General features: G+C 45.0%; 1 protein-coding gene across 2 annotated transcripts in view; it reads right to left on the bottom strand.

Moving 5' to 3' along the window:
• The window catches only part of trappc9 (trafficking protein particle complex subunit 9), a 324,830-nt gene that overhangs the window by 120,242 nt on the left and 179,062 nt on the right, over window positions 1-25,526 (bottom strand). For both annotated transcript variants that reach the window (XM_061255361.1, XM_061255360.1), the window contains one exon: window positions 12,534-12,676. In XM_061255361.1, the coding sequence (XP_061111345.1) occupies window positions 12,534-12,676 (143 nt within the window). The remainder of the gene's footprint in view (window positions 1-12,533; window positions 12,677-25,526) is intronic.

The following is a 25,526-nucleotide window of genomic DNA, read 5'->3' on the forward strand; positions in this document are numbered from 1 at the left end:
AAACACACATGTAATGTACAGAGCCGGAGCCTCTAGCCAATGCTCAGGCAATTAGCCAATCCCCATTTGGGGAGGCTGATTGACATCCATCAATTTTTGAGAGTATGACATGAGCCATTTTAGCCTTTAAGCTCAGAACAGGAAAGGTATACATTAGTTAAAGGTCAATTGTATCTATTATATCTATTATAACTATCGAGGACTAAAATAAATTCAGAATCCTTCTGGCTGGATACTATTTATGAAGTAGGGAACAAGGCAAGTCAAGATTTGAGCTATTTGTGTGTTCTTTCAATAGCTATGTTTACAGCTTTATGAGTGGTATTCATGCAGGAAATGCAATTGGTCATTTCTGGCTCATGTCATTCAGCTTGATGCACTAGTGCTCCTGTGTATTGTAGCACAAGGAGCAAGGCCGAATGGGAAATCAGCTACTTCCCAAGAAATCCTCCATGCATATGCGATAGTCATTGCCATCCTACGTGTCGACTTCTCAGGGCCTATGCATCAGACAGACTGGATGAAAATGACTACTCATATCAAATATTAAAGATAAGCAGAGATTAGAATCTGCAAATGAAGGTAAAACTTTGGATTTTCATATCTGCTCTGGCACAGCTCTGTAATAGAATGACTCACTCCTGGAGTTGAGTTCAATTATCAAAATGGCATATCATAACAGCTAAGGCTGCCAAAGAAATCTTACTCTTAATAAAAAATAAAAAATTAAAAAAAAAACACTTTTACTTGAAAGAAATACAGTCGCCTCAGTATTGGAGTATTGGAACAGCAAGGTCAATTCCTTTGTTTTTGCTATACACTGAAGAGTTTGAGGTGAAAGATGTGTTAGAACATAGAACATATCACCTTTTGCAACAAACCACCCCATTTTTAGGTGAGCAAAAGCATTGGAACATGTGACAGGTTTTTCTTGTTGCCCAGATATGTCCTGTTAGACTGATTGGTTAAACAATAAATAGTTCTGAATGTCAACTCTTAGTTTTAGCTTGGGTTTTGTCTGTGAAGACTGCATTTGTGTTAGAAAAGATAAACCAACAGAGACCAGAGAGCTGTCTTTGGGAGAAAAGCAAGCCATTTTGAGGCTTAGAAAAGAGGGGAAATGTCCTAAAAAGAAAGAAACCGCTGGCATGTTGAGCAACAGCCATCGAACAGGTTCACCAAGGAAAACAACAGCAGTTGATGACAGAAACATTGTGAGAGCTGTGAAGAAAAATCCCAAAACATTAGTCAGTGGCATGACAAACAATCTCCACAGGGCAAGGTATCTCATTTACCATATCTCAATGAACCGTTCAAAGAAGACTTAAGAGAGCAGCAATATAGAGGCTATACCACAAGATGCAAAGCACTCATCAGTAGTAAGAATCGGAAGGCCAGATTACAATTTGCAATGAAGTACAGAGATGAGCCACAAAAGTTCTGGAACAAAGTTTTATGGACTGATGAGACCAAGAGTAATCTCTCCCAAAGTGATGGAAAGGCCAAAATGTGGAGAAAGAAGGGATCTGCCCATGATCCAAAACATACAAGCTCATCTGTGAAGCATGGTGGAGGAACTGTCATGGCTTAGGCTTGCATGGCTGCTTCTGGAGTGGGCTTACTGAACTTTATTGATGATCTAAATCATGATGGTAGCAGCAGGATGAATTCAGAAGTTGACAAAAACATTCTGTCTGCCAACTTATGGAGAAATTCGTCTAAACTAATTGGGAGGAACTTCATGCAGCAGACCTTACCCAAACTGAGCATGCATTTCACCTCCTGAAGGGAAAAACCCCCCAAACAACTGAGGCCGCAGTAAAAGACTGGAAAAGCATCACAAAAGAAGAATGCAACAGTTTGGTGATGTCAGTGGGTTGCAGGCTTGATTTTATCTCAACCACAAATGTATTCAGTGTATTGCAAAAACAAATGAATTGGCCTTGCTGTTCCAATACTTTTGGAGGGGACTATATACCCCATTCGTATCCTGTTTTGGTGACAGAACAAGCCTTTGTTGTTATTATAATTTTTATTATTCCATGTATTATAGTATTCGTAGTACTGTAGCATCTCCACCACCATCATCATCATCATCGTCGTCGTCACCATCTCTGTCATCGTATTGAGCATTAGCTGATATCTTTAGTGAAAGACATCCACACAACACAGTGGGAATCACCTGCAGTCTGCGTTTGCATGTACTGCATGGTGAGAAAGGCCCGTGTTACTATAGAAAGGGAGGAAACGGTCGGTGAAATCCAGAGAAGGACATGCTGGGGTGTAGAGAGCAGAGTGACCCTTCAAGGTTTCAGCACGGGTATGAGTGGAATGAAAGTCTGGCCACGGAGAGATAGAGACTGCCGACACAGGGAAATAACAGGTCATTCTGCATCTGGAAAGGTTAGGATTAAGATGATGGGAAAGTGTCTGAGAGGAGATGTCCAGCAGACATAAAAAAGAAATAAAGGAAATAAACCGCGGGCAATGACTGCTGCAGTCTGAGGCTCCACTGCCCTCCCCGGTCTGCTTTCTGTCACCCGTCTCAACAAAATTTGAACAAAAAAGTGATATTGGAATATTTAAAACTTAGTTATCCATAATGCTCTAAAATAAAGTGCAAAAGAACTGTGAAATAATATTTGCCACATTACATTTTAAATATTAGACAGTATGTCCTTATTATTTTTTACTGAATATGCAGTCCAACACATGACATTGACAGTCCAGTAACAGGCTCCATGGAGCTCTCTGCAGATACGTAACCTGCTTCTAATTGACCACCTATAGGATGGCAGATGGAGCGATTTCCACTGCCAAGTCAGTTTGCTGTGCGCTCATTTCAATACCCCCATGAAAGATTAGGGTTTGTTCATGTCCTAATGGAAAGGAGAAACAATGCCCCCACCCCCCCAGCCAGCGGTAGGTGTTTTTCGGCCCCCTGCTCATTCGCCGGACATTCGATACGTTCCGCACACACACAGCTGTCGACTGCCACGTCTGAATTTGCAGTCCGCATCGGCCAGATTGTTGATCCTCCCTCTCTCGGTTTCAGCTGCGCATTGTCTGTGGCACGATCCAAAGAAAACCGACTCAATAAATGCAGCTTTATTGCCACCTCAAATTGTGAGCTGAATTGAATGCAAACATGGAAGGGTCCAAAAATAGTTTCCAGCGTTATAAACGACTAACATTTGTTGATCTGTTTCGGTGTGCCCTAGGCTTGCCTTTGTGTGCAAACGATTTGTACAATGCACCAAATAACTATGTATATTTTGAATGAACAGATTATTTTCTAACAGCGTATGAATTGTTTATAAAAAGGATTAGTATGTATTTATGACATGTACGTATAATGTACTTACAAGTACACCTGTTAACATAAGTGCACGATGCTAACTACTATGGAGGATACTCAGTGGTGAAATACATCAGCCTGCTTTGGTATGTACCCTTCAAAAAGCTAGATGAAAAAGATTTCCATCCTACATAGGTTGTACTCAGATGTTTTAGTAGCTGCAAGACACTGGTTGAGATATTTATTTCGATAATTTTTATGAGGATGGGACTCAAAGTCCACCATGGACTTATTTTGCTCTGCACAGTGATAATATCACAGGCTTTCCAGCAACCTTTAAATGCCTACAAATGAGCAGTAAAGAAAGGCAAAACAATACACGTCAAAACCAATAATTTATGGTGCTTTCTACTGTCATAGACAAAAATAATATCAATTAAATCATAGGAATAAGAACCCAACCTGCCCTGGGACTGCAGATGGAAATTAGCTAGGAGCTCAGATCTGGTACAAAGCAGATTAACTGAGATTAATGTTTTTTTGTACATTGTCCCTGACAAACAAATAAACTAAACTAAGGTAAAAAAAAAGAAGAAGAAGAAGGAGAAATATTTAACCATACTTTATTTACACTCCCAAAATACCAATGACATTACATAAACATAAAAGAAACAATGGAACAAAAAGCATGTAAAAATATTGGAAAAACGCATTTCCACTGGACATGAAATAGCCTTGTAACACCACACACTCTGAAACACATTAAAACTCTCCATCACTTTATAATATGTATTAATCACAAAAACATTTTAAGTGATTTTTTTGCATTTGCTGAAAGCCTCAAAAGACAGGAAATTAAATTGATCAGCACTAACACTAACATCAGCCTGCTCTCCATCAAGGTATCAGCACAAATCTCTGACAACTGCTACAGCCACACTTACACTTTATCAGGAACACTATACTAATACTGGGTAGGGACTCCCTTTCCTCTCAAAACAGCCTTCATTCTTTGGGGCACGGATCCAGTGACTGGGAAGGCTATTGATTTAACTCATTGTCATGTTCATGAAACCAGTTTGAGTATGCTTCTTTGACAAGGTGCATTATCATGCTGGTAGCCATTAGAAGATCGGTACATTGTGGTCATGAAGGGATGCACATGGTCAGTAAAAATACTAGGCTGTAGTATTCAAGCGATGACTGATAGGGACTAACGGTATGCCAAGTGTGCCAAGAAAACATTCCTCACACCATTACCAGCCAGGACTGTTGACACAAGGCAGGTTGGGTCCAATGCTGTTGGTGACAAATTCTGATGCTACCATCTGTATTCCTCAGCAGAAATGAATTCATCAGACCAGGCTACATGTTTCTAGTCTGCAACTGTCCACGTTTGGTGAGCCTGAGCCTACGGCAGCCACAGCTTTCTGTGAAAACTCTAGAGCTGTGACCAACCCTGTTCCTAGAGATCTACCATCCTGTAGGTTTTCACTCCAATCCTAACAAAGCAAATCTCATTCAGGAGCTAGTGATCTGCCTTAAGCTGCATAATGGTTTGAACAGAGGATTCTGCCTCATAGCTTCTCTGGCAATATTCACATTTTTCCTTCTATGATTTCAGGATTCACTGCCTTTGATCATACCCCTGAAAAACACCAACCACATCTTGGTTATCCCCTTCACCAGTCATTTTAGCTTATCCAAGAATTAAATGAATAAGCTGGCACTTTGCCCTCTGTTTTTTCTTTTATGGGAAACCAAGGATAAAAATATTGTTGGTAAAAGTTTCCCCCAGTAAACAAATCAAACTTCCCAAAAAAGTAAACAATGAAAAACTTTTTTATCTTTCTCCACAAAATGGACATTGGTGGGACACTGCCGGGATCATAACAGAAATAAAACCGTTCACCCCAATAATCCCATGCAGCACTCTCCACTGTAGATCCCCAACCCTCTTGGCTAATGGTGGTTTGTACAGTGCCCTCCATGATTGTACCCTTCAACCCCAACTGGGCCCTCCATGGGGTATCTGTCATAGATTTTCATGTATTGCTTTTACAACCATGGAGAAAGAGAAGAAGAAGAAGGCAGCACAATGTTATTTTAATATATAAATTAATATCAATGTACGGTAACAATCATTACTGAGTTTCAGGGAACGACTGAACTCTGTCAGATGTTAAAGGAAATGCTTGACACAATTCAAAGGGCCCTACAGCCAATACAACCTCGCCAAAACATGCTTTGTCATTGTGTTATTGACTCTTATTGACACATAATTTTAATTAGAGCTTGGCAGTACTCCCCTTTTTTCCGACATAATATTACCATTCAAGCTGCCTAATAGAACAGAAAAAGACAAAGCAACAAGCAGACAAAAAAACACAACGCTGCTGTTGTTGTTACACCTGTTGGCCAGGGACAAAGGGGTTGCAGCTACACAGCACAGGTTCCAAACAATTACCACGAAAAACAATTAATTAATGCGCAAACATATTTTTTGCGGATCCCTCCGATGAAATTGTTGTCGGATAACAGAAGGGGGTTCTGACTGAGTGTCTGTGACGTGTAGCGCGCTAGGCCACGCACAGACAGTTTTTACTCCAGAGACGAACGACCTCGGCGCTACCGCTATGGAAACAGTAGGTCTCGAAAAGGTTTGGTTGGGGGGGGGGGGGCAGAAGCCGGAGTCTCTGTTGTGTGCTACATGCCAGGGCACCGGCAATCCATTTCCCTGATTTATGCCTGTTTTCTTGCGGCGGCTGCCATGGGAGGAGAGCGATGGGAAAAGTGCGGCAGCACGCCCGGCTGACAGAGCAGCCTGACCGATGAACCTGAGGAACACTCCATGCAGCAGGCCACCCCAATGAAAAATGTGGCAGAAAGGCTCCGGGTTTAGACGCAACCACATTTTTGCAGATCCGTGCTCATTTTTATAAAACAAAGTAGTGAAAATAGACGCTTTTGCGGAATGGGTCTTTGTACTTACGTCAAAAGGGTGCAAGTTTTTGAGTTTCATCACATGGGTTCAAGTACACTTTCTTATATGCTCCAAAAATAGACTAGGAAACTTAGTCTAGGTCTTATGTGTTCTTTCTGTGGGAACTTGGTGTTTGGTGCCTAAACACCCAGAATGTCTGAGTTTGTTACTTCATTGTTGCATTCCCAACCAGAATGATCTTATTTCTGTTGAAAACAGGGTAATGCCACACTCAGTCATTCAAACCACATTATTGTTTTATGAAACAATGGAGACTTAATAGATTTTTCTTTTCTCTGTATTGATGTTTATGCAGAAGCATTCATTTTGGTTGAAGAACAGTATATTATCAAGATATATATGGAGCTGTTCTCTAAGGTATCTTACTGGTGCCCAGTCACAGTACAATTGCAGTCCTTTGTCCAACTTCATCAATTTCAAGAAGTTGATTGGCAGTTGAATTTGAACCTGGTGACTTCTGGCTTAAAGACAGGAAAATTGTTCCATATGCTGAAATTCCCACAGAAAAGCGGTAACTCCCAGTGTGTCCTCCATTGGCCAAATACGTGCAAACTGCAGCAGTCCGGCCTATAAACTCTTATAGAAACGATGCCTTTCACTACCGTACACCACCTTGCCGGCATATATAGTATATAGTATATAGTACTTCTAGTGTAAATGGACACTTAAGTGGAGTTTGCCCAAGTCCTTAATAAACTGTCTGGCAATTAAAGGCACATATTTTTTAAGAGAGGTATCATGTTACTTTAATTGTCTCTGTCTTTGTTAAAGGGGGACGTGATTAATAGGGAGAGGAGACAGGGTGGTGATTTATATGCACAGGCGTATTTTGGCTGTAATCAATCAAGGGTGAGCCGCCACCATGTGCTAGTGGGAGCTCGTCCCTCAGACTGCCGTGTGCGCTAACGGGAGCACATTCCTCAGACCGCTGCATGTGCTAACGGGAGCACGTCGCTCATACCGTTGCGTGTGCTAACGAGAGCTTGTCCCTCAGACTGCCGCGTGCGCTAACGGGAGCACGTCGCTCATACCGTTGCGTGCGCTAAAGGGAGCATGTCCCTCATACCACTGCGTGCGCTAAAGGGAGCATGTCCCTCATACCACTGCGTGCGCTAAAGGGAGCATGTCCCTCATACCACTGCGTGCGCTAAAGGGAGCATGTCCCTCATACCACTGCGTGCGCTAAAGGGAGCATGTCCCTCATACCACTGCGTGCGCTAAAGGGAGCATGTCCCTCATACCACTGCGTGTGCTAACGGGAGCTTGTCCTTCATACTGTTGCACGTGCTAAGGGAAGCTTGTCCTTCATACTGCTGCGCGTGCTAACGGGAGCTTGTCCTTCATACTGTTGCACGTGCTAAGGGAAGCTTGTCCTTCATACTGCTGCACGTGCTAACAGGAGCTCGTTCCTCAGACCGGCCGTGTGCGCTAAAAGGAGCTTGTCCCTCAGACTGTGGCACACTAATGGAAGCTTGTCCATCAGACTGCCATATGTGCTCATGGAAGCTCGTCCATCAGACCACCACACACATTAACATGAGCTTCTTCCTCAGACCGTTGCACACTAATGGAAGCTCGTCCTTCATACCGTTGCACGTGCTAATGGGAGTTTGTTCCTCAGACCGGCCTTGTGCGCTAAAGGGAGCTTGTTCCTGAGAACGTCTCACACTAACGGAAGCTTGTCCATCAGACCACCGTATGTGCTAATGGGAGCTGGTTCCTCAGGCCGCCGTATGTGCTACCGAGAGCTCGTTCCTCAGACCACTGGTGTTGCTTGCTATTACAATCGCAGGGACCCCCGAAGACCCACTGTTCAAAACCCAGGTTCTACCCTGATACACTGCTGATGCTCCAACATACAACCATACAGCTGAACAAGGTATTCCCCTATGCATGAACAAAATAATGAAAGTGAATGTGTATCATTAATTCACAAGTTTTCTGCCATTTCTTCCTACTGTACAATATACTTCATAAGTTCACATGTTCAGTCAAATAAGCGATTGTTAGCACTGCTGCAAATGAGATAAGTCAGAAAGATCACTCTCTCCTGGCTGCATCACTGCACCACTACACAAGTCTGTCATCATTTGTTCTCAATTTAACTTTTAGCAAAAATGCATCAATTTGAAGATGGCTATGGCGTCTACCTGCAACACTGATGACAGAAAGGGAATCATAATAAAAGCCAAGACTGCACTCGAGCAACAGGACGTGAGGAACAACTGCTAAGAACATGCAGTTGAAATGACAATGGAAACCTGGAGACCACGGTAATGAGAAGGGCTTCTATTTCTGGAACGAGCTCTGTCACATTAACAAATGAGTTGTGAGATATTGATTAGTCAAGGTCCCGGCTGTGTAAAGTAATTATAGAAATTGCTTGCAGGAAAGTCTAGTCGGGGTTAGTGCTAAAGCTAATGCTAAGGCTAGTTGTTTTTTTGTTTGGTTTTTTTTTTCCTTTTCTTCAAATTTGGAAGGCAATTGTAGCTATTCCAATCACCCATGTTGCTGTGCATACATCGCAACGGCCCCGTCGCTGAGTGGCCCAGGGGATCAGGATATTAGAGAGTGATATGCCTTCTACAAGCCGCATCGTCTCAAGTTCTCGTGACCGTGACTCTGAGGCCAGTGCAATCAGGGCTCTACTGTACACGGTAATCCTACAATGTGCAACTGCAATCAATGCCTGCACCAAGGTCCATTGCTTTAGCTGTGCGCCACCACGGCACTCAATGCTAAGGCTAGTTGGCCTGCCCCAAAACAGATTTTGCGGAATCCGGGTGCGACCTCCGTCAGCTTCGACCTCCCCCGTCTTCAGTGAAAAAAACTGAAAAATGGCTGAGACTCCGTCAATGGCGGCTTAGAAGACAACATGATGAATCAACATTCATTTTTTGCCAAGAACACTGGTTGGACCTTGGGATATCTAATCAATAAATGCTGATTTTGCATTTGTTTTTGACACAATACATGACACAGCCCTCTTCAGAAGATTAAAGGGTTGCAACAGGGCTCGTCCTGAACTGAGAAGCCTGTCGGAGTGCTTCTATTAATAGAAGCTGGCCAGGCAGGGGGAGATGTCGCTATTTTGCCAGCGCACTGATGGAAGACCACTAATTTCCATACGCATCACAAACAACTGATATTTTACCCCTCATTTGCCTCTCACTTTTGGCTACGCTCGCATCACACAGCTTAATGTTGGTTTCATTTAACTTCATCCGTTTGTTAATATACTGTTCACACAAGGCATTGCAGTGTTATTCTTAATTCTGAAACGGTACAATGGTACCGTGCTCATACTCTTTAACATGTGTGCACAGATACACACATACAGGCACTCACACACACACGCACACAGCAACTGCGACTCCCCTGTGCACCAGATAAAAAATTCATTGCAGTCTGTGTAATCTTGCTGGGTACAGAGGAGAGGCATACTTCAAACAGAGGTCACAAGGTCAACGTTGTTCCACAGCATCCATCCAAACACCTTCACACTGACTCTTAAACACCAAAGCCCACATATCTGGAGGAAAACCGCGGGAGTCTCATTTCCTAAGAAGGACCCTTGAATAAACCTGAATAATCAGGAGAATGAAGCGAGTCGGCGGCACTTTCCTTTCCGTCTCTCTGAACGCTGTGGGGGTCAGGGGAGGGGAGATGCTCCCCGCCGCAGCCCACGAGAGCCGTATCGGGGGGTTAAATCGCTTTCCCTCGCTCTCATTCCGCTCTCTTTCCGCTCTCATTTGCTCCGGCCTGTCTGGGTAGCGGCTCCGCGCTCGGCGACCTCCCTCAAGCGAGAGCCGGCGTCTCGTCTTTAACTCCCCGCTCCGATTCCTCGCTCCGCTGACTCGCCAACGCCATCAGCTGGGTTTCTGCTGCCCCGTGCATGGTCAGTTTTATTCTTCCTTTTCTCTCCGGTCTCAGCTAAGCATCATGGTAATGCTAACGCAACAAAAGCAGCTATATACACTCAGTGAGCACTTACAGCAGACCTGTACACCAGGTTACACATTAATATTTAATCAGCCAATCATGTGGCAGCAACTAAATGCATAAAAGCATGCAGACATGGTCAAGAGGTTCAGCAGTTCTGTAGGCAAAAATGTGCTTATTAGAGACCAGAGGAGAAGCGGCAGGTGACAGTAACGCAGATAACCACACATTATAACAGTGGTATGCAGAAGAGCATCTCTGAACACACAACGCATCAAACCTCCAAGTGGATAGGCTACAGCAGCAGAAGACCAATAAATCTAAGAAATACATCTAATAAATAAATGAAGTACTCACTGAGTGTACATGCATACATAAAACATTTTTGTATGCATTTTACAATCCTGAGTTCTGTTTAAGTCACCCTGGATACAGGTAGCTAACCAAGCAAGGTGATATATTATCTGTCAATGTTTTTAATGTGTTTCGACTGTCATACTACTTACGTCTCTAGTTTTGTATAGTGCAGCCACTATGAGTGATTGGTGTGGCCCCAGGGCTCTGTTGGGGCCTCTGCTGTTTCTCTTTAAACTAAATCTCTTGGCTCAGTAATTACATCACATGGCTTTTCATGTTCCCGCTCTGCTAGGGACCTGGGGGTGGTCCTGGATGACCAGCAGGACTTCAAAGAGCAAGTTGCAGCAACATCACAGTCCAGCAGGTTCCTTCTGTATAACATCAGGAGGATTTGACCATACGTGACCACACACTCCTCACAGCTAATCTCCAGACTAGATTATTGCAACTCACTACTTGCAAGTCTGCCAGCCTACGCCATCACAAATAAAATGTATTATTATTATTATTATTATTATTATTATTATGATGATGACAGCTCATCCAGAACTCCGACATGCAAGCCGACTTGTCTTCAACCGTACAAAATGTTCACACATCACGCCCCTGCTACAGTCACTCCACTGGTTGCAGTTAGGATCAGGTTCAAAGTTTTGACTTTGGCTTATGCTGCAGCGAACAAGACAGCACCTTCCTACCTACAGAACATCATTCAGCCTTACACACCACGTCAACAACCTGCTGCCACAGGCCAGCTTGCTCATCCTGCCAGCCGTGTGAATGGCTCTCGCTTGTCCCAACTGCGGAGCTTCTCCGCCCTAGCTCACCAGGGATGGAACGACCTCCCCATAAGAACTGCTCAGTCACTGCCCATTTTCTGCCGCAGTCTGAAGAACCATCTCTTCACCTTAACTCCTCTGCAGGAGTCTCCTAACTTATTGTCACTTTTTTTTCAGCTGTCTGTCGTTACCCCTATATCCCTTGTAATTTTTTACCTTAACCTAGGACTTGAATTTGTATTTCTCGGTACTGTAGTTTCTCAAATTGTAGTCTCAAATTACAGACTTGGCCTATCTATCGTGTGTACGAGACATACGTTCATAGCCTAACAACCAGTCCTATATGAATTGCAACTCACAACCAAAACAACAGGAATACTATCAATTTAATGCACTGGTTAACGGCCATTCCCCCTTCATGAGACACGTGACAATCATGGAGTTTCTGTAAGGACTTGGTTTCTAAAGTCTGCTGGCTGTATCTTATTGCAATTTCCTCAACCAGGCAAACAGCAGCCACAGCGTTTTGTCGGGTGGCAAAGGTGTCTTATCAGAGGTAAGGGGTCGAGCATCCGACCACCTGACCACCAGCCATACCGCAAACCGGTCTCTTTCCACCTGAACGGTGAACCTTCTGAAAATCACACTCGATAAACAAGTGCTTTCTCTGGGCTGCCAAGGGGACGGAGAGGGTTATTAATGAGGGAGTGTGGTGAAATGTCACCGCGTAAAGACGTGCACCGCTGCGGCAATCTGCAAATCTGGGGAGCCTCGCGCTCGACCGGGGGAGTGGAGAGAAATGACGAGAGGGGGTGACAAGACCATGATGACAGTACGGTGGAAAGCCAGATCCATCACAGGGGGAAGATGGATGGGTTAAACTGCAGATATTATTATAGCTAATGATTCAACTCAAGTGGCGGGGACTGGAGTGCGATCAGTCTCCTTCGCTGTGGGCTTTTGGCGCAGTATCCCCGAACCTGACAGGGGAGGGGGGAATATCATTAATTTGCGCTCCGTTACTGTCACTGGAAATGACATCCCTGGGTGTAGGACCATCATCGCGGCTGGAATAATGGCGGCTTGGCCGCGGGGTTACCGGGGGAAACGCAAGCTCGGGGACGGCGGTGGCAGCTGGCCAAGCCCGGCTTACCTGGTGGCCGGGAGCGTGCTGACGCGGGTGAACAGCACCGAGGGCTCCACGTCTAGGTGCACGCCCAGAGACACCTCCCTGTAGTAGCCCTCCGCATGGCCCGCCCCGCCGGAGTAGCGGAAGTTTAGGATGGCCTCCAACATCTGAAGGGGAGAGGGAGATGGAAAGGGAGAGAGAAAGACAGACTTTGACTTTTGATGTTCGGTAATTAACCATCTAGTTATAACACCATAAACCCAGGGCAATGAGACGACCAAGTCCCTTCACCGTCTCCCTTAACCCTAACAATCGTGGCACACACACACTAAAAACAAAGATGTGTAGCCATCAGTCCATCCCCCCAGTAACAAAATAAAAACCCCTGTAAGTCACCAACAGACTGGTAACATGCATGTTGACTCAGAAGTTGGTGTGCCACCAACTTTTGGGCTACCTGCACCTCCCCAAATTCCTTCCATCTTACCTCGGTGTGTCAGCCAGATTGCTATCTTTGCCTGGCTGAACAGATAATTGATCGGTGTGCTGGGTTTTTTTGGACACAGTACCTTAGAGAATCAGTGTTTCAGTAAAAATCTCACAGAAAACTCAGAACCTAGTGCGAAAATGGTCAAAACTGCTAAAGAAAAACAAAAACAGACACACACACCCCACAAGGGAGAGAGAGAGAGAGAGAGAGAGAGAGAGAGAGAGAGAGAGAGAGAGAGAGAGAGAGAGCGCGAGAGAGAGAGAGAGAGCGCAAGAGAGAGAGAGAGAGACGTGTCTGTGCCAGATGCTGGCGTGGAAAAAAATCTGATTTCAGGGTTTGGAGTGGTGTGTCACCGCGCCAAGGAGTGAGAGTGAGGGAGAGGGAAAGGGAAAGGGGGGAGAGAGCAAAACATCAATTTAAAAGAGTAAAAACTGTGTGTCACCCCCAGGGAGTATTAATGAGCTGACACAAAGCAAACCTACCTATGTCTGGCTGGTATATACGAGCACGATATGATGCCGGCGATAACTCCCCATGCTTCTGCGTGATCAGATTTAAGCGCTACACGCGGCCTGAACGGACTGGATATGTACACTATTTGAGGATTCTGTTTGTTACTAGATGATGCTATTTGGGGCTTTTCAATATTACAATCAGGCCTCTACGTGTGCAGCAGTTAAGCTCATCGTTGTATAGTAACAACTCCTTCTTCTCTTCTCCATTTTCTTCCCAGGGGCTTCTACCCCTTCCCAACTCTGAGTTTGCAACATACAACTCCAAATTATCTTCTTGGAGTGCCTATTTTACCAGCTGACTGTAACCTGGCCAACCCATCCATTCTATCTGAACTATTACACCAGGCTGGCCAGAAGCTATTCCTCTGTAGCCAGGTTCCTCCTGAGATTTCATCGCTCGCTACTGGTTCAGTTTTTAGCTCAATTTGCTTGCTTTTGGGGTCCAATTTTCTTTTGTACTTCCAGTCTCTTTTTGACTGTGTCTAAAATGCTATACAAACAAAAAGTCAGTGAATTCAAAATTTGGAGAGCATCTGAGATGTTGCAAACTTTATTACCTTTTCTTAACATGAGGCGAACAAATTATTCCCTGAGAGGCATGTTGTAAACTGTAACAAACAAGCCATTCACACAGGATTAGACAATTTTGGTCTGTGGAAAACCATATCATGATTACTACCCAGAAGCACCAAATTATTTGGATAGTTGGTGCAATTTCTGTTCTTTTATATCTGTTGTCCAGCAAATTAGATTTAAATGAAACAATAAATGAGAGGTTAAAGTGCAGACTGCCCCCTTTAATTTGAGGAGGTTATTTACATCCATATCTGGTGATGCGTGTCAGAATCACATCCCTTTTCTATACATAGTCTCCGCCATTTTAGGGGACCAAAAGTATTTGGACAGTTGGCTTCTCAGCTGTTCCTGATTAGTCAGGTGTATTCAATTGCTTCCTTAGTGCAGAGAAAGGAAAGCTTTTAGTCTTCATTCTAGGCTTTTGATTGCCTTTAGAGACTATTATTGGTGTAAGCCAACACAAGGCCAAGCGTTGTGCCAATGACAAGGAAACCATTATGAGACAAGAAGACAAGAAAAATAGTCAATGCGCATAACCAGCCAGGAGAGCTGCAAAGGGAATAAGCAGCAAGCCAAGCAGGCTTGTGTCGGTGCGCCCAAAACTCATCACCATCCTTAAATGCAGCGCTGCTCATCCTGACAATTGCTCAATCTCTGACCCTAACCTCATTTACTCCGCCTTTGAGAAGGAAAAGGTACACAGACATACACCTCCACCCCTGGATAACTTGCCCGTGACAGGGTCTATTAAAAAGCAGCAGGTTTTAATGGTGCCTAGAAAATAAACGATGTTTAACGTGTTTAACGATTACGTGTTTGTCATGTTAGACACATCCCGGCGAGTCACCAGGGTGCCCCCAGTTGTAAATAAAATGATTTTACCCTGCCCCCCCTACCGCACACAGAGTAATCACATCGTCTGAGAACGAGGTTGACCAGCGTGGCCTCCATTAGAGAGTGCTTGGTGACCAGACCACGGTCACCAGCTTGTGCGGCGGAATTCACCGGACGTAAAGGCAGGTGGCCACCTCCGACTCCACCAGGGTTAATTTGCACTGCATGCAAGGAAGGCTAGCGAGAGCACAGCACTGCGCTGGCAAATGGGATAGGAGACTTCCCGTGATTTTCCGTGGATGGCGATTAAGCGATCCCTGTGTCCGGGAGCCGGAGCGTCCAGCGGGAGCAGGGGCCGGAGGACTTCGGAGCTGACGGACGGATAATGGGAAGCTCTGCTGCTGACTCAGGTGGAAGCAAGCAGCTGGCTGAGGTGTACCTCGGGGCGTTCATCATTTCCACAAATGTGTCATATTGCTGATGGAGGCACTTGGCGGTGCGATCTGGAATAGATTCGCCTCTTCTACATGATTTCACCCCTCTCTTCTTTTACATTCAGCTCTTAAGTGGAATGGTGTTACGGGTGGCTCAACTGTGACTTCACCGAAATTAAATGAGGACATGTGGCCGATTACATGCCCCATGAGAAACTAGACATCTATCAGATATGTATTGTTACTATTATTATTATTATTATTATTAGTAGTAGTAGTAGTAGTAGTAGTATACTTATTATTATTATTATTATTACATTAAAAATATGTAATGTTGTTATAATAGTCTCTTAGAACCTTCGTTTTACCCACAATCCAATCTCAGAATTTGAACACAACTGCACTGTGGTGTCAAACTGGCCAGTAAACTCGATACAGATGGCCTTGCCAACCCATTGGGCCAACAGTCAGTGTTGGAGCATTCAACATAACTGACTGAATGCTCCAACACTGACTGCCAAGAGAGCAATGGCCCCACAAAAACCATCCAGGTTGGCTCTGGGCATGCTTTGCTCTTGGAAAAAACAACGTGACTAGCCGATAGGCTATTATAGACTCACGCCAACTCCAATGTGATATCACAGTCACATTTTCAGTCATGTTATTGGTATTAAACTGCGAGTCCATGTTGGCAGCTGACATAGGCCAATGTGAACCTGTTATTGGTTAGCATTAAAAACCGTCAGAGCACCAATATTAACTTCTGACTGAACTGAGTGTATATTGTCCTTGAAATTCAGTGTGGCATGACTGGAGCATGCATGAGTGGATAACAAGACCAACCCCATCCATGCCATATCCAGCAAAATCCCACATTAGCCTAACCAGGTCACAGTCACAGATAGCAAACGGTCGGGAGACTAAAACGGTGTTAAGCCAACCCGAACATACCAGTAGTGGGGCGAAGCCAGTTGTGATCTCTGATGAGAACTGGTCTGCTCAGAGATGAATATACTAATCTCTCTAATATCGCTAACATTTTCGCTATATGGCCCAGCTAGCTTCAATGGCGAGATCCTTCGCCCTCTGGCCTACGGAGCTGCAAACTACAGAGTGCTTGTGGAAAATGTATCCATATGATTATGTGCTCTTTTCACCTGCATGTAAAGCATTACCTGCTCATTACCTGCCTCCTTTGTGTTTGTTTGATACAGCCGATCAATGCAGCCAAGAACATCCTGCCTTAAACAGTCTAGCCTGCAGGAAATGTAATGCAACAGGGAGTCCTCTTGATCCCATCTGTAGAAAAAGGCTGCGCTCCTCGGCTTTCGCCGTGCCGCTTTGACGTCACCGGGACAGAGGAAGGAACCGCTGTGGGGTTTCAAACCACCACCGGACACTCTCAGGTAATATATATCTTTCTAAAAGGTGAACTATGGCCCGCAATAGAGCCCTCCCTTTAAACCGAGCGAGGGCAAGTCAATATCTCCCCGGCTCTACAGCGGGCTGCTTCTGTTTAAGGCTTGGTACGCCGCGTTTATTGAGCGCCGCAGGTTCTGGCAAATTAAGAGGGCCGTCGTCCTAGGAATCGGCGGTTGACCAAGCGAGCAAACTGCCAGAGGCTAATGCTAATTAGCTAGCCGGCGATAAAGACAGGCGGGCGATGGCAGTTAATTAATCACGCGTACGACCCTCTGCCGGGCTCCCCGAGACTGAGCCCACGCCGTTAAACCTCTCGCTTCTACTGCCTGAGCGCCTGACAGAGGAAAGTTCATTCAAATTTATAATTATGTGTTTGCAGGCATTTATTCAATTAGCGGGGAGTGATACGGCTAGTCCATCAGCAGGGCAAGCTGCAGCTATAGACAAGGGTCCATCAGCAGGGCAAGCTGCAGCTATAGACAAGGGTCCATCAGCAGGGCAAGCTGCAGCTATAGACAAGGGTCCATCAGCAGGGCAAGCTGCAGCTCTAGACAAGGGTCCATCCGCAGGGCCAGCTGCAGCTATAGACAAGGAGTTGTAATGGTTTCAGCAAATAGGGAGGCACTCGAGTCAGTGAAACGAGTCCTGTAAAATAACAGTCCGAGTAGTCACATCGTTAATTTATCAGATGAGCTTTATTGCATTTTGACTTACAACATTTGGATTTGAAATCTGTATCTGAGTGCAAGACGACCAATGGCCAATTAACTGATAACACAATTAATCAGATTTTTATTCTAATGTAAGACTTGAGAAGTCTTTGACCTATGTTTAAGAATCCTATTAAGCTCATGATGACATCACTTAGTTGAGGCATTTATGATAATCAGTTAATAATATCAGGCAGGCACTTCCACCATATTCCTTCTCCTCTGCATCTGCCATTTCAGAAAAGGAGACTATGTCACATATTATGCACAGAAGGCAAGAGATACTGTAACATGTGGTCGCAACGCAAACGCACTTCCAAAACCAGAAATGGACATGAGGATTCCGTTGGGAGAAACTAAGAGGGCAATATTTCAACACTAACAATCAACACTAACGTCACTTATGGATTTGTATGACCTAAGACAGCAGAGGAAAACACACACATACACCACACATTTCCATTTGAATATTTCCATCTTCTGAAACGAGATCCTGCAAAAACCTCACTGAAGTAGTTTTAAAATCTATCATCATTGTTAGTTAAGTTAATACCCAACAGAAGGAAGAATATCAATGTGACTAATTTTGACCCTTACAGCAATTAAAACTGCACCACTATTTGGAAAGATATTTGATAAAACAAACATCGGAAGTTGCTGTATTGATGACTTAAAGGACTTGAGCGCAAGATAAGTAATTAAAATCCCACCCACAAGATCAAGGTGGATTGGACTTTATTTTCTATTTCGGTCAAAGGGGGCAAAATACCATTTGGTTTGTATCTTAAAAAGCACTGTGCTCTCTGGTGGTAATCAGATTCTGTATGTCTGGGGAGCAGTGTCGCAGCGCCTGAATGGCATGTGTAAAGAGACCATCGCCGTAGCGTTACGCCCGGCGACCCTGTACCCCCGAGCGAAACGCATTAACCGGCTAGCGCGCATGATGGGGAATTGAAACAATACATTTGCCAAGACACTGGAAATGGTGTGTGCGTCTTTGTGTGTGTGTGTGTGTGTGTGTGTGTATGTGTGTAGGGGGTGGGTAGTGGGAGGTGGTCTCACAGGGGAGAAAGATATGGAATTTTTTCCCCCAGCCTAGCAGTGCTCTCGGCCCTGGACACACGCCCCCCAGTGGCAAGTTTCCCACAGGCTGCTTTCCCCCCCTGAATCTGGATCGGTACGACCCCCCTCCCTCGCCTCTCCCCCTCCGAGGACTCTATTTCAATCACACACGGCTAAAAATAGGCGCGCCTGTAATGAGGCGGGCGTGCGATGAATACCGTGGCGGGGTGCAGAGCCGGGGACATGAGCCAGGAGCGTGAGAGGAACGCACTTCACAGCGAGCAAGAGCCGCGCACGCTAACAGACGAGCCGTTAATGCCTTTAGTATCCAGCCCTCTCCGAATTTACACTTTTAAAAATAGCAGCTTCAGTCGGCGATATATAGTCGAGAGAATATGCGCATGCTCTCTGGTGGATTCGTGCAGTCTGGGGAAGAAGCCCTGAGCATACAGTTCATTTTTACTACGGCACAGCGCATATTTCTACTACGGTATATAAATCCACGCCTTACTAACTACAATACGGCAGGGGTTCTCAGACTCTCTATATGCTGGATTTCTTTCCAACCACGATCAAAATTCCAGATTTTTAACAAGCTGTTCATTTTTTCTCAAGCTATTAATTATACTCTCAGGTTTTTATTTACCCTCTTAAGCCACATTATGTCTGAAACAGCCTTGCATGCCATGAAGAATACAATTCCCATATTTACATTGTGCTTATTGCAAGCGATTACATGAAGAGAAGTATGTGCAAATAAATAAATAAGACAAATTGAAGATTATTGAATCAATAGCCTTGGTGAAAGTAAGGACCATTTTGTAGATGATGAAGAATTCAAAATCAAAGCGAAATCTAAACAAACCTGCATTATGCTTAAGGTACATGATTGGGACCCAGAAGGTTGGTGGTTCAAGCCCCGGTATAGCCACGATAAGATCCGCAACGCTGTTGGGCCCTTAACCCCACATTACTCTAGGGGGATTGTCCCCTGCTTAAATCTTATCAATAATAAGTCGCTCTGGGTAAAAGCAACAGCTAAATAACAAATTATTATTATTATCATGGAAAGCTGCCCATCTCCTATGCTTTCCCTCAGGCCGGGCAACTCAACAGAGCTCACCGAAGGAAGCTGTTCATAATACAGCAGCACCGTCTTTCCAAACAAATTCTCAACTCTGTCCGCACTCCGCTTACAACTTTATACAATACATATTAGTCTTGTTTTGGCACTCGCTGATACGCTGATAAAAAAAGAGATAATAGTACCTGCCTGGACACCTTCCAAGTGCCGTTTGGCCTTCGGTGTCTCTTGAGCTTATTCTGTTGATAGCGCCGTTGCCAGAATTTCTCTTCTCGGATGAAGCAGACACCTTATGAATAATGCCACATTCAGCAGGGTGGATGACTGACTGCAACAGTACTGTTGAATACAACAGACGAACAAAAAGGCCATAAGAAAATCAATGGGGGTATCATTTTTACGTGGAAGATGTATTCCCCCAGCAGCTCCTGAAACGGGGAGGGAGTGAACACATGGTGTCAGAGATAACCATCCCGAAGCACTTCACAAGGTTACTACAAGGCCTCATATCTCCTCAAGTGCTAAACCTGTCGAGGAGCTGGAGCTGTCAAGTCCAACAGACAGTGACAGGAAGAAGCGAGTAATCGCTATTTCGTTTGGGAGATCTGATGCACAGGGGCAGCGCGGGGGAGGCGCCCCGGGGCTCTGCGGCGGGGTCGACTGGCAGACGACCGCTCCAGCGACCCCGCGCCACGCGGACGGCTAATCTCCGATCGGCCAGGGGCGCGGAGATATGAGACGCGCCACAGGACTGAAAAGGTCTCGCCTGCTTATCGCCTGTATATCGGGACCGTCTGAAGTGTCCGTTCAGCCGCGAGCGGAGATGCAAATAACAGCATGCGGAGATTGCGCTCAGCCTCGATTCGAAATGCGGCCGTGTTCGGTTCCGACGCAACAGAACAGTGATGTCACTCCTCTCCGAGGTGCTGTCGATACCAGACCAAACAGAGCAGGAGAGGGAACCTACAGTACAGCTATATGATGTCTAGGAGGGGACAGCAGATAAAGCAAAGGGCAATTAAACATTTGCACATCAAGCGCCTCTGTTTTCCTAACAACATAAATGGAGCTAATTCATTATTGCTCCTCCAAACTGCATCCCTGTGTGCTTTAAGTGCCTGAGCAGCTGTCTGGTACATAACAGATTTTCCTAAGGTATTGTAAAATGAAGTATTTATAGCCTGTTCTGCTCTGTGAAGCAGCGTGCTTTGGGTTATGTTAGGTTTGTGAAAAGCACACCTGTCGCGGCCCGTCTTGCACAGGTGACAAGTACTGAAGACAAGAGCTTAGAAAAATGAGGGTCCTTTTTGTAAATACAAAATACAGCTACCGGGCTTAAATTGCAGGGTTCCAAAATGGAAGATAGAAGAGATGGTCACCATTAAAGCTTGGTGCACCTTGCAGCTGAGAATGCGCTTCTTTCAACTAATAATGAGAACAGTCACGGTAACATTCGGTAGTGACTAGATGGGGGAAGGTTCTAGATTCCCACTCACTTACGGCTCACTCCCAGGACAATCTTTTAAGGCACATTTTGTAAAAATATGCATTTTGAAAAACAAAACAAAATTGTACTTTTCCCAAAGACTGGCCAAGCTTGAACTCTAATCCATGACCCTGTGATTCAGGTCACGGCATTTCAGTTCAGCTCACTGTGTTGTCAGAAAGTTTAGTTTAGACCGGGGCCAAATTAAATCCCGTCTGTACTTCCAAACGGACCTCCACGATGAAGCGTCATGAGAGGGCTACAGTGACGTACGGCGAGGTGGGCCAATGCGATGAGATGACGGTGAACTTCATTATGCCTTCAGAGCAGGCAGCTCGGGGTGAGACGTCTCCAGGTGCGATGGTCTGCTCAAGCAGTGAGCCCTGAGCCCTGTTCACAGTTTCTTTCTTTCGTTCTTTCTTCAAAATACCGTTGAGCTCTGCCTCCCTCATGAAAGAAATGTTTGAAAATATTGCTCCAGGCAACCTTCCTCTCAACTCTCACTACATTTATTCATGAAATTCTGCTGTGTTTATTTTCAAAAGGCAAACACAATTTCACAGAAGGGAGAGGGAGGGCAGGTTGCGGATTTTTGACGGATTCTACGTTAGACCGCCCGAACACAAAAACGGCACAGTTTAATTGTCCTCAGAATGAGCCTTTGACCCAATCAGCTTTTGATGAGTGAGCTGTTGGGCAGAGAAACAATTAGGCGTGTGATGCTGCTGGCTTCTGGAGCCAGCATGAGTCACAAGGCATTTCGCTCCACCGCGACACCCTTACGGCAGGACGGAGATGCTTTCAATTCCTCAGACCTTCAAGAGACCCGGTTGTTTGCCTGTCAATCACGTCAACAATCAATGATTGGCCCCAGGTTTTCTTCAGTGGAGCTAGGTGTAAGAAAAAATAAAAACGCTGAGGATTTTCAAGTGCAAGCACGCCTATAGTTTAAATACAGTAGTGAAGTGACTAGGCAGACAATTGAACAGAATATAAATAGGCTTAGAGGAAGTAATATACTCTCTTGAGTCGCGAAAGGGAGGGAGGATAAAGTTTGTTTCATGGTCTGTGTTCCTTGCTGGAGAGTCGAGGCCATGTGCTACCTGGTGTGAACAACTTACTGCCTGAGTGACATATGCCAGCCCCCTTAATTTCCCGGTACTTTCCACTGGCCTAACATATAATTGTGGGCTGTGTGACATTATCAGACTTGTACTGTGGAAATGCAAAGCAAAAAACTGGGTAAATTGATGGTTCAGGAGGAAGAACAGGAAAGAAAGAAAAACACTGCACAGGCTAGATTTGCTGAGGAAGCACAACATATTTTTCTTTGTACGAGAGCTAGTCTCAGAGGAAATTGTTATTATTCTAATATTTTGTAAACAAAGCCTTCATAAAGGCTGCTGATGATGACAAATCCATACTTTACGCCCAACAATACAGCCTGACAACAATGATGGTGAATATACAGTACACATACAGACTAGGCTTCCCTCCTCCACCTTCGCATCTCTTTGGCCTGCTACAAGCTACTGTTTGTGTTTTACCTCTTAACTTTAGATTGTGTTTTATGTAACTGTTTTTATGAGACCTTACCACAGGCACACACTGTCGTGAATGTAAATCTCTCTATATATACACACACACACACACACACACAGACAGACACACACATAACATAAACATAAACATAAACATAAAAGCCTCAGGAGTTACAGCCTTCATGATGTCAATACACACATTCCCAGGGGAATTCGGTGGTCCTGAAATGTTGCCATACCATTGATTTGACATTCCCCTAAATGGCTCTCATATAGTTCTGTTACTGCCTAACATTTAAAATGCCAATACATTCTGGGGATTGAACAACCAGTTGGAATACATGGATTATCACTAATGAAGCAGCCCGTACTTATGAGACCGACTGCACGCCCACAGTGCAGGACAACCTAGTCTGAGGCCTTGTAGCTAAGGTACATGACTGGGACCCGGAGGGTTGATGGTTCAAGCCCCAGTGCAGGCCCTTAACCCCGCATTGCTCTAGGAGGGATTGTCCCCTGGTTAGTCTAATCCACAGACAGTAATTTTGGATAAAAGTGAGCTAAATAAAAAATTATAATTATTATTATTATACCCTGCCTGTGTTCCATGCTTAATTTCAGGAACCTGATGCAATTCTTCAACAGTAAAATACTATTCAGTATTAAATCACCTCTTCCGGAGTACATATAGCCCCAAATGTACTCTGGTAGAGTAGAATTAACACTGGACATTTTAGTGTGTGTGCAATTCTGGCAGACAGGGATAAGAAATGTTCTCCAGTGGGATGACCTCTTGTTGTGAAGGTGGGTGGGGGGAGAGGGGTGTTCTTTTTCTCCTGGACACAGAGAATGGCCTAGAATGCTCAATTGTCTTCCTGTTCTAGCCTCATGTAAACTGCCTCCCTGACCCTATAGGAAAGAATCCAAGAAATATCCAAGACCTAGTTTGCAAAGTGGCCCATTTCACCCTAAGTTTTGTCCATTTTGTTTGACTGCCTGCCTCTCAGTGGAAACTCTAGGTATTTCATGATACGTTTTGGGAACTTTCCAAATTGCCCCCGTCTATCTGATGAGCAATAAGAGAGGAGTGCAATCCCAGCTGTGTCTGGCAGATTCAGAGAGGCTAAGGATGAGTCAGAGGCGTGAGCGGAGAGGCTTTGTCGTGCTTTGGAATCTTTAACTGCCACCGTTGACCTGCCGGATTGAAAACAGCTCGGAGGTCATTGGCTAAACAGCAATGAGGGGCGGAATGCCCTCAGGCCGTCATTAAGTTGGGCTTAAGGGCAGCAATTAGACCAAAAAAGCCGATGACCCATTTAATTACTGAGATAAGGAGAAGTGTGGCAATTGTCATGGATAATGGCCCCACTCGGAGTGTGAAATTCTGGCCGGGAGCTCTCTTCGTCTCTGTGAGCCAGCACGCCGATGCAGTTATTAGCACTGCAGCCATGGCGTACGTTTGGAAGCTGTGTGGATTATCTTAAGCCTCTGCAAATGGCCGCTGTATTGACCTCACTCCGCACTGCCAACGGTCAACCCCGCGCAACTGCCGTGAGACATTGGTTTCCAGTGACCTTTCCCGACAGGGAAACCAGACGGCCCTCCATCTGGTGGTAGATGGGACTACAGCCCACAGAAAGAAGCATTGCAGCCAACAAGCCCACAGGTGGTTTCAGAGTTACAATTGTAGTTCCTGTCAGAACTATAAATGCGTTAACATTCTTAACGGATTGGGAATAGAGATGTGTGCTTTCACCCCACATAGTTTCTACAGTTGCCTGGCAGGATAAAAATGAGCATGAAATATAAATGACTTCTGTTACAACAGTGTCTTTTGACATCTGCTGTAACTGGAAATTTCCTTCCTAGTTTCTTTATTTGTTATTTAGTTTGGTTTCTTACAAGAAAACCTTTAGGGGGGTGTCACACGCCGTGACACAGCCCTGGGCGGACAGAAGATATGGACACAGAGAGGTAGAGTGAATGTCGGTTTACACCAGCGTTTTATTAGGTACACTTGGCGAGGGAATTGAGAGAGAGAGAGCGGGAGCTAACTCTTAAACAAGAAAAAGGTCTTCAGTCACCCTCCCGGGAGTGGGGTCAAAACAACAAATGAAAATAAGGAACCAAAATCTTAACGGCAGCTTTTCAGCACTGCAGTTCCATGAACACAGCTCTCTCTGGCACCTCGGTCTCCGGTCTTAGACATCTACAGCGGGAATGAGCACACATTTAAAGGCCTGGACTAAATCATCAGGTAACCCAGTACTAGGCCCTGCATCCTTCCTGCAAACCGAGCCCCACCTGCCACAGGGGGATACTGGGATCTGGTGATATGAGATCTGTGTGAATTTGTCATGCGTGCGGCTGTTGACCTTTGGGTTTTTCCTGCGAGGGTGCTGGGGAATCCGGCTGGAGGTCTTCAAAAAAGCAAGCCACCACACACAGCAGCGGACAAGCAGAATGCTCTTTTGGTGTCTCGTATTTTTTTCTTTTGGTTATACTGTTTGTGATAACCTGAACAAACAGTGGTTGACAGTCGCTGCACAACTACGCCATTATTTTGGCAAGCTGAGGTACGGCGGAGACAGACAAGTCCACATTCATACAGTGCTCTGTTAATATCACAAGCCGCAGGTCTTTGTTTTTATTGTTTCGCAAGAATTATAATCCTTAGACCTAACAAGTTGAGGTTTACTTCCCTTCAGACACAACGGCTGCAGTGGTTCGTTTTTCTACAAACGAGACCAGACCAGACCAGGTCCGATGCTACAACGCGACAAAGAACCCTTTGAAGAACCCTTATCAATAATTAGAACTTTTATTCATTAAAACACAGCAGTCTAAACACTGATGTGCTTGA

This window comes from Conger conger, chromosome 9, assembly GCF_963514075.1.
Source record: "Conger conger chromosome 9, fConCon1.1, whole genome shotgun sequence".
Classification (NCBI taxonomy): Eukaryota; Metazoa; Chordata; class Actinopteri; order Anguilliformes; family Congridae; genus Conger; species Conger conger.